This window comes from Athene noctua, chromosome 5 (genome assembly GCF_965140245.1).
Source record: "Athene noctua chromosome 5, bAthNoc1.hap1.1, whole genome shotgun sequence".
Classification (NCBI taxonomy): domain Eukaryota; kingdom Metazoa; phylum Chordata; class Aves; order Strigiformes; family Strigidae; genus Athene; species Athene noctua.
The window spans coordinates 58,764,730-58,782,068 of NC_134041.1; the positions used below are offsets into that span (position 1 = coordinate 58,764,730).

General features: G+C 34.2%; 1 protein-coding gene across 9 annotated transcripts in view; it reads left to right on the forward strand.

Annotated features, from left to right (window-relative positions):
• ATRNL1 (attractin like 1) overlaps positions 1-17,339 on the forward strand; it is a 520,660-nt gene that overhangs the window by 131,859 nt on the left and 371,462 nt on the right. For all 9 annotated transcript variants that reach the window (XM_074907807.1, XM_074907805.1, XM_074907804.1 and 6 more), the window contains 2 exons: positions 3,921-4,139; positions 8,807-8,944. In XM_074907807.1, the coding sequence (XP_074763908.1) occupies positions 3,921-4,139; positions 8,807-8,944 (357 nt within the window). The remainder of the gene's footprint in view (positions 1-3,920; positions 4,140-8,806; positions 8,945-17,339) is intronic.

Sequence of the window (17,339 nt, forward strand, 5' to 3'; positions counted from 1 at the left end):
CAAGCTGCCTGGTGCCTTAGATTCTTATCTCAGTCATGATTTATTTAGAACTGTTCCTCAGTTGCCATCCTACAGAAGACTGATTCTTAGTATTTTTACTGTCCTGCAAGATTTGATTAAAATATTTTCTACCTGTAAAGGACTCCAATCCAGTAGGACACAAACTTAATATGTAGGACTTCTGAAGTGTACTGTTGAACTGTCATTACTGTTTTTCTCTGTGTGAGTGTTTTTTCTAGTTACTTCTGACTTCCTTTCCCTCTCCATAAGGGTCTTTTGATATCAGCACCACCGGGACATTTTATTTCTGGACATTTTGTAGCAGGATTGGTGATGTTGACAAGAAGAAGCAACATGCTTCAGGGTTATAATTAGATCATGATTCCATTTAGTAGATTATGGATACAAATACTGAAAAATATGAAAGGTAGTTACTTGTTTTCACCTAAGCCTCAGGAAATACTAAGTAAAGTAAGGTCCTGCCATAACTGTCATAGGAACCATAGATATATTCTAATCTTAGGAGAGCAGCGTGGCTCTATGTACTAGGCCACTACATCCATCTGTGTTAAAGGAAAATAAGGCATAGGAGAATTCTTCTTTCAGGTAAAACTGTCCAAGAGCCTCTATTCCTCTTAAATGAGATTCCTTCTTCATCCTTAGTAATCATAGAGTATAGTGAAATGGTACAATATTGACCTGTTCTGGTAAACATAGTTATGCTTAGTTAGTAAATTTCAGATACTAATCTCTGTTCTAGTGTCCAGGTTCATTGTGCACTTACAAGTAAGGTTTCCATGTTCCTTGGATCCTTATGTCCTCTAAACCCAGCCATTGACCCATGTTTGATCTAAGAATAAAGAAATAATAGGAACACTTAATCTATTGTGCTATGTATTTTGAATAATAATCCTGTACTTATGTAAAGGTTTCTCTCTCATAACAGTTCACTAAACTTTTTTCACTCCTGGAAGGAATTAATTTTGCAATTTATGAAATAGTATTGGAGGCAGAAGATGAGTAGATTGAAAATTTTGAGATAAAACTGACAGAATGCCATATGAATGATGCCTACCTTTTAAAAATAGCACATATGTTATGAACTTTTAATTCTGCTTTTATGTTTACATAGTATTTGTACATCATACAGTTTCAATTTGTTTGGTGAACACAAGAAATTGTTTTTAATTTAATTGTAATTTTTGGCAGGTCTGTAAACATTTGTATTAAATAAGGCAAATGGGATTTGCTATATAGCAGCTCATCATTATGTAGAGGCAGTTTTGTATGAAAGTATATTTTCTGTTCCTGTTACAGAAAAACAAGATTCTGTGTCCATAAGCAGGTTTTTTTAGACTTTCTAAGCATTAGATATTTTGCACTTAAACAAGAAAATGAATGTTCAAATGAAACATGGCTCAGTCATTGTTTCAGTCTAAATGACTTGAAGATTTTATTAGGTAGATCTATCATTGTTGCTGCTGATGTAATGAAGTATTAAGTAGACTCCCTTATCAAGGGATAGTGTTTCTATTTACTTAAAGAATGGAATGTAACTGTACCTTTTAAAAAATTATTCTTTTAAAAATTTTATTATGAATGATATCTGAGTTTTTACATGTTTTGCTCTGAATGAAAAAAAATAAATCACACAAGCCTGTATTATTTAAAAGAAAAGAATATAACAACTGAAAACTTCACATTTACTTTCACAATTTGGAATTAAAATGAAGAACACTGTTTTATTGGTGACGTTTTGTCATTTTAATACCTGCTTGTGAAAAGGTTGCATTCCACTCTTTCCCACATCTTCTATCCATTATGACTTTTGATTGAATAGCTGACAGTTGAACAATCTTGGACCACCTCTAGAATTTCAAATTTAAAAAAAAAAAATTGCTTGAATATCCCTGTCTTCCATAAACAGTAACTTCTCAGTTAGCTCCCTTCAGTTTTTCAGCTGTATGCCACTACAGAGATTATCTGAGGATTTTCACTTTTGGTTCTATCTTCCCTAAAGATGGTGCAGCTGATACTTCAGAGCTGATTTCTCCAAGCTTTATAAATAGCAGCACGAGAATTGTTTGAATCATTTACAGTGCATCTCTGAAGGGGCAAGCCAACCAGTACAGAACGGTGGTCTTTATTTTTCTGCTTATCTTCTAAAGTATTCAAAAAACAAAATTTATAACATTCAGCTTCAGACCTGATTAGGTCTTGTTTAAAACTGATTTTTCACATGATTTATGTCAATTTCTAAGAGCAGTTGAGCTTCCCCGCTCCCACACACCCCTCCCCCCTCCGCCTTTTATTTTTATTTTTTCTGTATTTGGGAAACTTGAAAAATTTCCTCCTATTTGGATTCTTCTAAGTCTAATGATACAAGAGCTCATGCTTCAGCTTTCTGCACTGTTAAAGTCTTTTTGAGATCTCAAACAGATTTTTAACTACTTGTTTTCTTGATAGATGCAAATAACTTTAGCCGACTGGAGTATTTTTTTCTCTGACAACTTTTATTACTTTTAAACAATTTTAATAGTTGCTGAACTGAGAGTAGCTAGCTTTATTCTGCTGTCAGTTTATGTAATTAGAAATTAAATTGTACTGCTTAATATACCCTTTATAGCATGGATTCAAGTATTGCCTTTATGGAGTGGGCCAAATAGCTCATTGGCTGGATATAATGTCCTGGTTGCAGCTGAGCAAAATTGAGAGGTTCCACTCATGTAGAAGCCATCTGAGTGTCCTCCAAAAAAACCCCCCCAAACATTTGAACCACTTTCTTTTTAAAAAGAAACTTAGGCTTCCTGGCAGGATATTCCTGAATTTCATGTATGCTTACTGAATTTCATGTATGTCTACAAAGTTAATTTGAAAAGAGACAGGGACCCATATTGATCAATGTTCAGATGATTCTGATGTTAATTTGATTCAGTGTTGACAACATTAATTTAAAAAACTTAAGACATAGCACAAAAAACTCAATAAACTTGTGAAGCTTAATGGTCTTCCTGAAGATACTAAGTTGTTAATTTCTTAATAAGAAATGGCAATAACTTCAGAATATGAATTTTATTTGGTTCTAAATAGGTTTAAAATATGAGGAAGACCATTTCATGAGAAATTATTTTAGAAGAGTAGAGTATAAGAGATCTAGAAGGAGATTTGATTTTTCATATGCAAACTAGAAATGTGAAACCTGGTTGACTTCAACAGATGAGATTGATATAGTTCAATTAAATGGGATGGAATTTTGACTTCTATCTTAAGAATCCTTTTTTTTTTTTTCTTTTGAAAGATGTGTAGTATGCTAGCTTGTTTCAAAAGTTCTATATGAGAGGATTGAGTCGCATTTGTAGATGATTACTCAAGGTGCAATCCCAGGATACTTTGTACCCAAATAAATTTTTGGTTTGAATTTGAATTATCACAATTTTTGGACTATTACTATCACTCATATTTGGATTATTGACCTTGTCTTGAATTCTAGAGTCTTTCTGTTGGAAGGGCTGTTTATGTCAGTAAAATCAGTAATATATGCATCCCATAGTATATATTAATAATAAGCACAGAATATATATATTTTATCATGAAATTTAATCAAGATATGTAATATTGATCTGCTTCATTATCTTTGTTTATTAGAAATCTTTGTTGCATTGTGGTATAACAGACACTTGCTGTGTATTCTGTGATCTTTGATGAAGTACAACTTTTAAAGAAAACAAAGATATTTTTAATATTGTTATGGAAGTTTTTTAATTTGCACAAGGAAATAGAAATGCAAAATTGTTTATTTGTCAGCTGTTGTAAAATCCTAGCATCTTATTTAAGGAAAAAAAAAACCAAACACACCAAACCATAACCAATACACAAACAAAAAACCCCCATGTGTTAATATTTTATTCTGTGTAATAAAGCTCAAAACTGCTCTGGACTGAGGACCTGCGGACAGTGTTTGGAACAGCCTGGGTGCGGATGGTGTAACGATCCCAGTAACACTGGAAAAGGGCAATGTTTGGAAGGATCATCAAGAGGCCCAATGAAACCTGTTGGCATGCACTCTAATGAAATGGTGCTTGATGCTAGTCTTTGTCCAAAAGAGAAAAATTATGAGTGGTCTTTTATCCAGTGTCCAGGTAAGGTTGGCTTTCATTTTTTCTTAACATGTCTGTTTAAGCATGCCAAATTAACATAATTATTTCAAGTAATACAAATACCATTTTCATGAGAGATTTGTTTTTCCAAAATATTTCCTAAATATATAGTTAGTCACTGTCTACTGAACACAAATGTGCTTTCTGTTATGCAAGCTCACATGTGAAATTCAATGCAAATAGTTTAACCAAAATAGCTTATTTGTAAATAAGTTTTCATCCATCCTATCCTTCTTCTTTTTCAAATCCAACTATATGAATTTGCTTTGGATCTTGCTTTCTTCTGGAAATTATCTATAGTCAACCGTTGATGGCCAGAAGCAGGGCTTCCTGCATCCCCCCTGCTCACACAAAAGCCCAGTTGGCTCTGGGAATGGGAGGCTGTCAAATATCTGAGCTGTGCCTCCAGGCTACCATTTAGATATTTTGAATAAATATAATGTATGCTTTTGTAGTCTTAAAGAGAACATCTGATGTCTAAATTTGAGATATGTTAATCTGATTATAGTATTTTAATTAAGTTCACTGGAAAAGTAAGCAAGACGTCAGGTGCTTTAAGATAGTGGAAGCTGAGCTGGTACAGCCTCCTGTATGGAAATACTCAAATCCTGAAAGCAGTGTGTGAAAACAGTGGTGTAGTAGTGCAGGCAAATGAAAAGCACACTGGGGAGTTTGACAGAACTCCAGTGGTAATTTACAATAAATAATACAGTTTAAAAGACCGCTTGAAAACTTTTTTAGAATAAATGGTGTAATTATGCCAAAGTTATTTTCCCGGCACGTCTTCCTACTGCCGATGAATTTGGAAGCTGGAGCTTCCCTAGGATCCAAACTTTTATGGGTACATGCAGCTATGTTGTTTGCTCTCCTGGGTACTTTTTTCATCAGCATACTCTATGTGTGTGTGTGTGTATGCATATATATGTGTGTTTATACATATATATTTATTTAAGTATGTGTATCACTATATTATTTAGAAAGCAGGATCTCTGGAGAAAATTTTATTTTGATAACTTTTTTTAAAAATGTATAGGTGGACTGTAAATTTTTTTCAAGTTTTAGGATAATGAAGTGAAATGTAAAACCAAGTGAACACTGTCAAATGTTCTGTGTTAGAACCAAAAAAATCCAAACCATGTAATACGATTTCCTGAACAAAGAAGCCTCTAGTAAATTTCTGGAAACAATAGAATGATGTTACATTGCATGGAAACTTCAGTACTTAGTCTGTATGTTAAACCTGAGGTATGTTCAGTGCATGGTTAGACTTTCACTGCAATACATAGTATATACTACTAGTGAGATTGTAATGAATATATATCTATTGCTTGTCTAAAATGTTCAAGTTATAAGATTTCATTACCTTATTTGGTTAATATTTATTCTTCATGGGTAAAATTCTGTATATATTATATAGTCTGACAAAGAATTCACCAAATTTCCACTTTGGCTTAAAAACCCACTAGTTTTATTAGTTTGAGGCACATCCTACAGAATTCATAGGATTAAAATTTCACTTGATATGAAATTTCACTTTGATTGGTATAGGCTATAGGTTCTTAAGCTTTTAATTTTCTTAACCATATTATCTGTAATGGATTATCATAGCACAGTTTATTATTCATAGCACAGCAACATTTGGTGTACTTGAAATAAGATAGAATTGATACTAAGTCTGTACAAGCCTACTGAAGAGTTTGTTGTTTGGATGGAAATAAAAATAAATAGGTTATAACATGTAGTTTGAACATTATTCTGTCACATTAATATATAGTTGGCTAAACCATTTGTGTCCATTCATGTATGCATTTAGTTTTCATTGTGGTTCATATCCATGCTCTTTATAGTGCCTCTGGGCAATTGTGTTGGTGTAAGTATTTTAAATTCAAACAGGCAGAAAATAAGAATGAATCTTTAAAACTAGGATTCAGCAGGTAGCATAAAAATGTTTCTTTTTTTGACTGGTCATTTTGAAATCAGTAGTTCCCAAAGCAGCTGTCGTAGTATTTCTTTGGATGTAAATATATTTCTGTTTTTTTCATCAGATTTCTTTTTAAATGAACTATTATTATAAATAAAATGGCAAATATCTTCTATTAAAAAAAGAAAAAGAAAACTAAATAGTGTTGGCATGTCCTCTCATGAGAAGAGCGGTTTAGGTAGAATGCAAGCTCAAGTTTGTCTTCAAAGCCTTTCTCATCTAAAAAGCAGTGTGAATTGATTCTAACTAGTTTGTTTAAAACTAGATGAAGTATCTTTACACTAGATCCAGAAGGTAATGCAGACATCCTTTTAATATATTTTCCTAGTATTAAGTGTTTTCTTAAAACTATAATTATCAACAATTGTCAGTACCACCATCCATTTCAACACAGAGTTCAAAAGCAAATTAGACATAAAATTGCTTATCTCCAGGGCAGCTTCACTGGAGATTTTGCTACATTTATATGTATGAGGAAAATCACTCTGTTGCTACCAGTGATGTACATTAAAAAAACTTGAAGAAAAAATTACTTTCTAAAACCTAACTTGTAGTTCTTACTTAAATGATAATCCAGTCTCTCATTATTTTAATTATTTAGTACTGTGTCTCCCGTTTGATTGCACTTTATCACAGAAAGTTGTTGAATTGGGCAATTCTTCTACATTTTCACTTTTCTCAATGAGATACTTCTTTTTTCAGGAAAATCAGCAAATTTTGGTTGGATTTGATGGTCTTAAAGGTCTTTTCCAACCTAAATGAGTCTATGATTTTACAGTATAATTTTTATCTGGTGCACCATGTACATTGTAGATTATATTGATTCTTATTGTGTATGTAAATATTTTAATTTGATTTAAAATCTCTTCCATTTTCTTTGTCTTAACAAAATGTAAAAATAAGAGCTGTCATATATGACCAGTTAATGTTATGACTTGCAGCAAACTAAAATTCACAATAAAAATTTGGTTAAGGTTGCTTTCATTATTCTTTAAATAACAGAAAAATTAAGAAATACAAAACTAAGCTTTAGGAAGAACAAAAAATGTATAAATCAATGACCCACTGGTTAGAGAATATTAGAATGGAACATTTTCTCTATATTATGATACAATCTTAATCAGGCAATCCACTTTAATAGAACACCTATTTAATGCACTATCTATTTTTACTTTTGGTTTATTGGGCTGCATTTTTTTTTTTAACATTTGCTTTAATGTCTAAGACATAAACAAAACCCTGAATGGAGCTGCAATTCATGCTATTTTCATGTAGCTTTTGCTGAGAAAGGCAGCCAATTGCAGAATGGCAAACTGCCTGGAGGAAGACACCACAAGGTTGTCTAAAAATCAAGTATTAGGAAGAATAAAACTTGTAATTTCTAAAGAAATTTAGTCAAGACAGTGAGAAAGCTTCTTTTCCAGTAGTACAGAAATGTTTGATACTTGTTTACATGATTCTATAGGCATAGCTACCGAAGGAGGAGGAGATTGTAAACTTGTGAGTATTAATGGTTTATGAGCCAAGCCTGGCTGTAAATGTAATAAATTACGAAGTTCTAAAACAGCTCTAAAAACTTTTAAATCATGCAGTAAGAATATTTTTTTTAATTCTAGTCAAGACACCAATTGACTGTGACATTTAGATTAAAAATGCTTTTTCTTTTTTCTTTTTTAAATCTTACTAAGATAGCTGTCCTTTGCTGAGTATTACACACCTGTCACTAGTAAGGAATTGACAGGTTTGACATAGTCTGACATTTGACAGACTGGTGTAATTGACAGATTGCTAATCTGCTGAGCACTACGAGCTCTGAGGTTCCACTCTATAGAGAGGTCATTCTTCAAAACCTCTTGGTTGTTCAGACAAGTCCTGGCAGCAGGATCAATGATTCTGGCAGAAGTCAAATTGTGATTTTGCTGCAATAGTGATCAGTACTTTCTGAGTTTCTCCAAAACATGGAGCACTGGAGTGGAGGTGTTGTGCAAGATCAGTGGTTTATATGATAAAAAGTAAATTTATGCTTCTAGATCAGGCATAAAAAAATAATGTCTATAGGAGTCTAGTTTTTTTTCCTTTCACCAAAGTCAACAGTAGTGAGGAGGAACTGGAGCTGTTTGTCATCCTGATGTCCTTAAAATCCCTTGGTATGGCCCAAACTAATCCAAGGGTCAGAACTAAAAATAAGATGATTTTTGGATGATTTTTTTAAAGTTCTCTCTCCCCAGTAAATATAAGTTAGTGTGCGAGTTGTTCACGTTCTCCATCACAGTAGCCTTTCAAATGTTTCACAGTGGATTGCCAGTAGGTATGAGGGTTTTCAGTTGGTCTTAGTGCTTTACTGCCTCTTAAAATGCTGCCTCATCACTGAAGAAACCTGTTAAAGCTGTGAGGACTGGATTCAGTCACAATGGCAAAAAAGACCTTCTCGCACACCTTAAACTTGCATGTCACTACATAGTCAACTCCTGTGGTCTTTTGTGTGAATTTGTGTCTTGTCACAATTCTGTTTTAAAGAGGTTTTGTGTCAGAGTACAAATATATGTGCTGGTCATTAGTCAGGATTAAACTCCTCAGAATTACATTCTACCGCAATTTTGTAACCACATAGGAATGATTTTGTTCCCAAGAGCAATTTAGTAATGGCTTTTTCAATGTTATATTCTAGCTTGCCAGTGCAATGGCCACAGCACCTGCATCAACAGTAATGTCTGTGATCAATGTAAAAACTTAACAACAGGAAAACAATGTGAAACATGCATGCCAGGGTATTATGGGGATCCCACAAATGGAGGACAGTGTACAGGTAAGTCGTTCTGCTGTGAGGAAAAAAAAAAAATTGAAATGACATTTATGATGTGAATTTAACTCTTTTAATGTAATGTGAAATTAACTTTTCTTTAACGGTTAAATATTTATTCAATAATACATATATGTTGATGAACTAAATGAAAGATTCAAAATCAGATTAATATTTTTAAGAGAAACTTTGCATTCAGAATCATCATTTTACAGTTGTTTGTTCTGGATGCTCTAAGAACAGGATAATAATTTAAAGATGCTCTTTCAGTTAGGGAAAGGAGGAGAAAGAAACTGTCTTGGAGCAACACCTTAAATCCTGATGTTTGAGAGGCATTATTTCATTCTATATAAATAGTCCTCTTAAAAGCAGTGAGAAGGTCCTTATAAATGAACTTTAGTATCTACCATAATGTCTGGTAGCACTGACTTGTATAAATGTGTGATATTAGTGGAAAAAATATGCATTTAACAGACCAACAAAACAAGTCTTATTCATGTATAGTTCAAACAGAAGAGCCTAGTACACAGAGGATTGTAAGGTACCTTAACCTCTTGAATCTGTTTAGTTTTGTAAATGCTGCATTGGAGGATTCTTCTTGAAGTGTAAGTGGGAGTAAGTCCAATACTCAGTACTCCAGATGGTTTTTGTATGTTGCCATAGGGCTGCTTTTTTACTGTCAAATTTAAAATAATCCATGAAAGTAACTTCTTCCCTTATAAATAAATGGGGAAGGGGGGATATATTCAATATGAAAAGTCATTAAGGTAGTTGAGATTGAATTTAAGAGGGTGTTAGGAAGTTTTTGTCGTATGACTTTTTCTTCTCTATTATTGATGTTTCATTAACTTGACCTTTGCTTCTCAAGGAATATTTATTCATTTAAAAGGTTCACTTGTTCCTCAGCATTTTAACATGCAGTAGTCAATGCATAAAGCTGCACATCTGGTAAACTCAGGCACAATATGTAGAAAGTGTGTTCAAGGGGATGGAAAGATTAATGTCTACCCCTATTGACAATTGCACATTTTGCTGGTGCTTTATGACGCTTTAAATAATTCTTAATAGTTCTTTTATTTCCTGAAGTTGACAAAATGTTCTTTAGCTGTCTATATCACCTTTATGGCAAAATGATATATTAATATAGCTTTTATTCTTCAGGGATACATTAGCTATCAACCAAATAAGCATTCTATCACATTTAGTGAATTATGTGTAGTGCAATAATGGCTAAAATCAATTTATAAGACCAGTAAAATTATAAATTTTATTACTTGTTTTTTCAACTCTAGTCTGTAAGAGTACATATTTTTATTGGTAGACACAATTTTAACATGAGCTCTAGAAACTAAAGAATTCTTAAAAAAATAAAGATTATTATTTTGAGGCTTTATCTGCATTGGTGTATTATATTTTGTAGTATAGACCCTGTAAATCTGTTTAAGTCTTTAAGACATTTTGATGAATGCAGTCATTATGAACTGTTAGATTTTTCTTTCAGTATCATGATTTTTTTTTCTCCTGTGATAGAGGTGCCCAAATTGTGGGCCAAGGATTTCTGCAGGAAAAAATACCAGACATCCATAGATAAGGCAAATCAATTTTACCTGGATTTAAGAGGATTTTGGAACCATAGTTGAGATCAGGCAGTGTGCAAATATAAAGACAGAGAGAGGTGGTTCTATTTATTTTATTTTCTTTTTTTTCTGAGTCATTCTGGTAATACTTTTGACACCACAGACAAAATATGAAAATAGCTGCAAGTTAAAACCATAATTAAAGTAAAAGCATCAAGAAAAAATGAGTGGAAGAAAAGCACCCTGGACAGAAGGTGAACTTAAGTATGACTGATATAATTAGAAAATGAGACAATGAGGAAGAAAAATCATGAAGAACTGAAAAAAGCCCCAGTCATCCTCATAGTCCTGTTTTGTGTCAGTTTTCCCTGCTGCTGCCAGCTGAGTTTCTGGCTGGACCCTATCAGCATGTCTTTTCTACCAAGACTCATCCTTCTGTATGAGGGTTGATACTGCCTGAGCATGTCATGCGTTTTTTCCTCAGGGCTCCGGGGTTATTTCTTTGAGGATCCAGATTGAAAACTTTTTAAAGGAATGACAAGATAATGACTATAACTCTTAAAGTACATCCGTAATACTATAATATTCTTCGTATAACAAGTTGCTATAGTTACAAAGGGTGTAACTTGGTTATGAATTGGAGAGCAATTGAAGCCGGGAAAAGAGGTTGTATTTGATCTCTACAGTTAAGATGCAAAGTGGTGTACACTGGGAGAAAAACTAAGAATATTCTTTTAACATACTCATAACATATGACATAAAATAATTTTTTTCCCACTGTCCTGAAAGAAGTACTTATGTATACACTGCACATGTATTCTGCTGTTGTGACATGTGTACTTATAGGCAAATCTGACCTCCCAACTTTGACTATTGGTGATATAGATTAAAAAGATTTGCAAGAAAAACTTACTTACCTTTTATAGGCTGTTTGTTGTTCCTTAGATCCCTGATGATTTTGAAAGAAAGGAGAAGGACATGCATAGCAAGTCTTTCAGTCCTTGGAAAACTTTTTTTTCCCTTAACTATGTCAATCCTTTCCCAAATCCTTTCTGTTTATACTTCTAGGAGGTCATTCAAAAAACTCTGAAAGAAGTCAACTGTCCACCCCTGAGTGATCAATTCTGTTCTGACATTTATCCAGGAATGGAATACTTTGTACAAATATAACTATTTTCCTTATTCTACTCTGGGAATAATGATGTCTCTACAACTGTTGTCAGATAACTGATACATTCATAGTGGTGTTGAGTAGTGTTATGCTATCAAATTACTATGGGATGAGTAACAATTGTTACAGGAAAAAGATATAATTCATGTTTCGAATAGATGTGATTAAAGAGCAAATTTTTAAAAAAAAAATATTCTGGATTTTCACTCATTAATTGCTGACCTTTCAATAGCTTTAAAACCAATCTAAGAAGCCTGCATCACATCAGGATGCAGAGTCAGTAGATGTGACAAACCTAAAAAGAAGGACAAAGAAAAGATGGAAACATAATAACAAGCATCAAATACATGAAAGGAAGCTGAAATGAGAGAATGGTGATATAGTGCCTTCCACCACACTCCCATTTTGTTTGAGGAAAAAGTGATGGGATTAGGTTGCAACAAGAAAGCTTAAGGGGGAATACAAGGAAACTTTCTACTGGTTAAACTGTAAAATAGATTGCCTGAAGACATTATGAATTCTCTAGCTTTGGAAAAGGGCAGTGGACTCGCTCATTCCATATATTCTTCTCCAGTCCTAATTTTCACAAGATTCTTGGAGTCCGAGATCTAGAATGCAGAGATGTACTGAGTAAAGTATTCTGAATATATAAGAAAATGATTGATGTACAGCAAAATGACTATGGATATTTGCCATACTATGAGTGCTTAATAAAGATGTTCCTAAGTTTTACGTATTACTTCTTTTGGAATCTGTAGCATTTTTGTTATTGTGGTGTTAAAAAGCTTTCCATCTAATGCAGGTTTGCTGTGTGTACTTTTGCTTCTAAAAAACCATGCCTAATACCAATTATTAATTTAAATTTTGTCCCTTGAAGTCTCTCTTCTATACAGAGAATGAGAGTTGGAGTTTGTATTCTTGGTGTATACATGATCTTTTTATTCAGTAGTCCTACCATGTGGCTTGCAGTAATAATATATGTACTTCTTCAATTCTTAGACATTTCATTATACAGATATCTAGTTTGAATAATTTTTATATTTGGTTCATTGCTGCATTCAATATAAAATTTGTAATAAATGCAAAAGCCTTTTTTATATATGAAAGAAAGTTCTGTGACTGTAACTTATTACGGTTATCTCTTCTTTTGCTAATTAAAAATGGTTTCATGCAGTTATGACTGTGATGTGAAACAGGTAGCCAAAATATAAAATGAAATATATTTTTTTTTACCTTATATTATCCTATATTTTTAGTTACACAAAAGGATTTGCATTCTTTGTTGGAAATAAATAATACACAGTGCACAAATTAGTAAGTCCAGACCCTGTGCATGTGCATAAGATTTGTAAGCCAAAGCCCCTGTATAGCAAAGAAAAGTGCTATAGTGTTCTTTTTAAGAGTTGAGTCAATGTTCAAGAAAATAAGAGGGAAGCCAGAGGTGAATTCTGAAAATGAGGGAATAGAGCACTCTAGCAAGAGGCAGGTTTTGGGTTCCAGACCAAGTTCCAGTTCTGTTTACCGCTTTTATCTGACTGGTCTTGAGTGCAAATGGCATCCCTTGGAGTGCTAAATGCCGTGCTGTCAGTCTGTGCCAGTTTGATTTAAGAAATAAAACCCTCTAGTGATTTAACAGAATAAGGCACACTCACATTCTGTATTGTGGTGAAGCTTAAGATGTGAGATGCACAGTTCAGCTTTGGTTCTGAGCAAGTAGCGGTATCCAGATGCAGAGAACCTAGGAAGCCTTGTAGTCTGAGATGCTGGAGGACAGATACTCCATATTTTTTAAAAATTCTGTTCAAGTCCAATTTGAGGTACAATTTTGAAGGCATGAATATCAAAATTCACTAATAGAAAACTCATCATTATATATTGATGGATTTTAGAAATAAACCAGTAATGATTGTAGATGGGAACAGATACTGGGTTGCTGTCTTTTCTCTTAGGGTTACATTTCTTCAAGGTCATGTTCTGTTATGTACTGCATGTCTGGGAAATATGCAATGTTTTAATAGAAAGTCTATAAAGAAATAGTTATATGTGTACTACAGACTGCAGCATAAAGTATCAGGAGAATTGCCTGGAACAATTTTGTGTCATCTTGGCAACATTTTTTAGCATTATTTTTGAACTTATTAATCATCTACTTAGCTGTCAGTGTTAAAAAAATTTACTCTAGCTGCTTGTCATCTTGTCGTTTTCTTTATGCATAGTATTTTTAAAAATTATTCTTAAAATGTATGAGATGCCAGGAGAGAATTCTTTACAGTAATTTATGACACACACTGTGAATGTATAATACATTTAATAAGACAACGTAAGGACTTTGCTGTATTGCCATTTTTATCATAAAGTGATAACATCCCAAACAGTGTTCAGTTTTCCTGTAATTGTACTACCATTGCTGTTGCCTTTGCAGTAGGAGTAAAACTGAGTACCAGCAGGAACACTGTGTTTTAACTTTCATTGCTCACTCTCTAAGCAGCCTTATTTTGAGGCATGGTGCTTAAGATGCTGATGACCATTCCGTAAAAATCTCCTACCAGATAGGCTGTATGGGTGAAGTTTTTTAAGCAAGTCTGTAGCATTTCTATTGCCTTTATAATCTGCCCCCTTCTTTGCTATCACATAGTTGGACATTTTCAATACTAAAGGCAACAGGTTCTCCCCACATTTGATTTCTAATAATTCTGTTTGAAAGTATGATGTTAATTGTTTACTGGAAACATTATTTTTTTTTACCAGATCTTCAAAATATTAGCAAAAGTGAACATGTTTCTAGTGAGTGCACACCATGCATGCATCCAAGTCAGTAGCATCCACTGCAGCCAGGTGAGAGGTCTGGGTGCCTTTTTTGTTCCTCCAGTATGTAGAGTGTGAAGTACGGAATAATTCTGAGTTTTTCTGCTATTCTTCTAAAGCATATGCTTCTGTAAAAGTATGCCTTCTGCAGTGTCTGCTTCCTTTGTACACTAACTCGGTACTTTTCACCTACATTTATATACATGTGTTTATGTGTGTACATCTACACATACTACTAATTTTTTCCACCTGAACTTTAGCATCTACACATTAGCTGTTCAACTTGCAGATATCTACAGTAATTCCTTCAAGAGATTAAAAACCGAAGAGATAGGCATCAATAAAAGACTAAGTTGTTAGACTAGCTTTAAGGTACCTTGAATTAGGTGAAATTGACCCCAGCAATAAAATAGTTGCCTAGATTCATTTGTGAAGAAAAAACTTATTAGTGACTTGTTGATACCTAAGATATATCTTCAGTAACAGGAGGAAAATCCATGGTGTTCAAACCTCACTGCTCAAAGAATGTTATTCTGCTGAGTAACTGAGATGTGGGCATTTTGAGAGAAGAGGCTGAGGATGGCAGAAGTCATGACTTCTAGTGTCTATGAAAGAGAGATACGAGAAAGATGTTAAGCTCATCATGGCAGCTAATTGGAAATGATCTCCTTGGTTTTTAGGATCTATCTAATTTTGAAAGATGTCTACTGGGTAGATTTACAGATTTTTTTTCTCTGTCACTATTTCTACCATTTTTACCTAATCAGCAGTAGCAACCTTTGAAACACATTTTTGTAATGACAGTCCATGGAGGAACTGATTTCCTTCCTTGCCTTTCTCTCCAAAAGAAATACTGTTGAAAGCTACCATGGCACCATCAAGAACAGAACCTTGTTCCTACAGAGCACAAAGGGTAATCAATGTATTAAATATTTGGGGAAAAAAAAAGAAAAATCAGTTTTATTTGCAAGGAGCATGTGTGCATTAGACCGAGGTTTTTTGTAGGCGGCACATCTAAGAAACCCCAGTTACTTTGAAGTAATCTCTAGTCTGATTTATTAGAACAAAATAAATTTGAACAATATTATGGAAAACTAGGGGAGGTGTACTAAAGAAAACCAATTTGAAACAGATCTACCTTTTGCTACCACAGACTTTCAAGGTGGGTGTCCTTCTTTCACAGTTTTCTTTCCAATCCAACAACTTCTTGCTATGTCCCAGCTGAATCAGACTCCATACAGTTCACATTAGATCTCAGGAAAGTCTTTTTTTCTTTCCCTCCACTTTGTTCGATTTTGCTCTTTAATATAGATAGGCCTCTTTTCTGAAACATCTCTGTTTCTATTCCTGCTTTGAGTTTTCTGCTTCTTGTCATCTTCTCTCTCAATCCTACCTGCTGCTCCCAATAGTTTTTGCAAAGCTTGTAATTTTCATTTGCACCCAAAGAAGCAGCAGTTTCCTCTCCTGTGTGAAGAGTACAAAGTAACTCACAGTGCCCAGGACAATGTAAACAGTCTTTCTGTTTCACAGAATCACAGAATCGTCTAGGTTGGAAAAGACCTTGAAGATCATCCAGTCCAACCATTAACCTAACACTGACAGTTCCCAACTACACCAGATCCCTCAGCGCTAAGTCAACCCGATTCTTAAACACCCCCAGGGATGGGGACTCCACCACCTCCCTGGGCAGCCCATTCCAACGCCTAACAACCTGTTCTGTAAAGAAATGCTTCCTAATATCCAGTCTAAACCTTCCCTGGCACAACTTGAGGCCATTCCCTCTTCTCTTGTCACTTGTTACTTGGTTAAAGAGGCTCATCCCCAGCTCTCTGCAACCTCCTTTCAGGTAGCTGTAGAGGGCGATGAGGTCTCCCCTCAGCCTCCTCTTCTCCAGACTAAACACCCCCAGTTCCCTCAGCCGCTCCTCATATGACCTGTGCTCCAGACCCTGCACCAGCTCCGTTGCCCTTCTTTTGCTCTTCGTTGCCTTCATTTGCTCCCCAGCCATATTCTTAGAGTATATAAACACACACATACATATCTGCATGTATACATACGTAGTGCACAGTATTTGTATATTAAATTGTAATGCAGAAAATGACATAATTTCACACATTACAGAATGCAACCTGTCTTTTGTAAAGGAAAAAGTTGATAGTGTGACAAGGCAAGCAATTTAATGTTCAGTTTCTTTTTAGAACTAAAATATGCTGTTATCTACTTAATTGATAGAAAGGTACTTGGTAATTTCCCTTTAGACTTATTTTTCTAGGTTTCAAAAAGTTATACAAGCATTGAGGGAACAGAAAGTAGCAGTCTTAATTTTTCACTTCAACACTATCACTATGTAGCTTTCAAGTTACCTGTAATTTGGGATTGTATAGGGCAAGTGTAGAGAAGCATCAACCTAAATATTCTGAATATTTTATGACTATTTTTATGGCAGTGGAAGTAGTGGAAAAAATACTTCCCTAAGAATCATTTGATTAATAAATATTATAGCACAATGATATATTTAGTCTCAAAACACCTGGAGACTGATGTATCTTAGTATTAGGAACTGTGTGATGCTACTTTAAACAGGCAAAACTAGGCAGATGTTGTCCTGAGTAATAGGTTTTGAAAGGAGAGATAAAACCTTACTTTAAAACTTCATCAAGGGATTTTTTTTCAATAACCTGAAATAATTTGGTTCTGTTGTGATTCAGAGCTTGTGATTCTGCAGCAATCCTGGCCTTTCTAAATGTTTTCAGCTAAAATGGGAATTGAAGATTCTGTCTGTCAGGAAAGTCCAACCACTGACTGGTGTCCGAGGCACATGTTGGTTACTTTTCAGGGTTGTCACAAA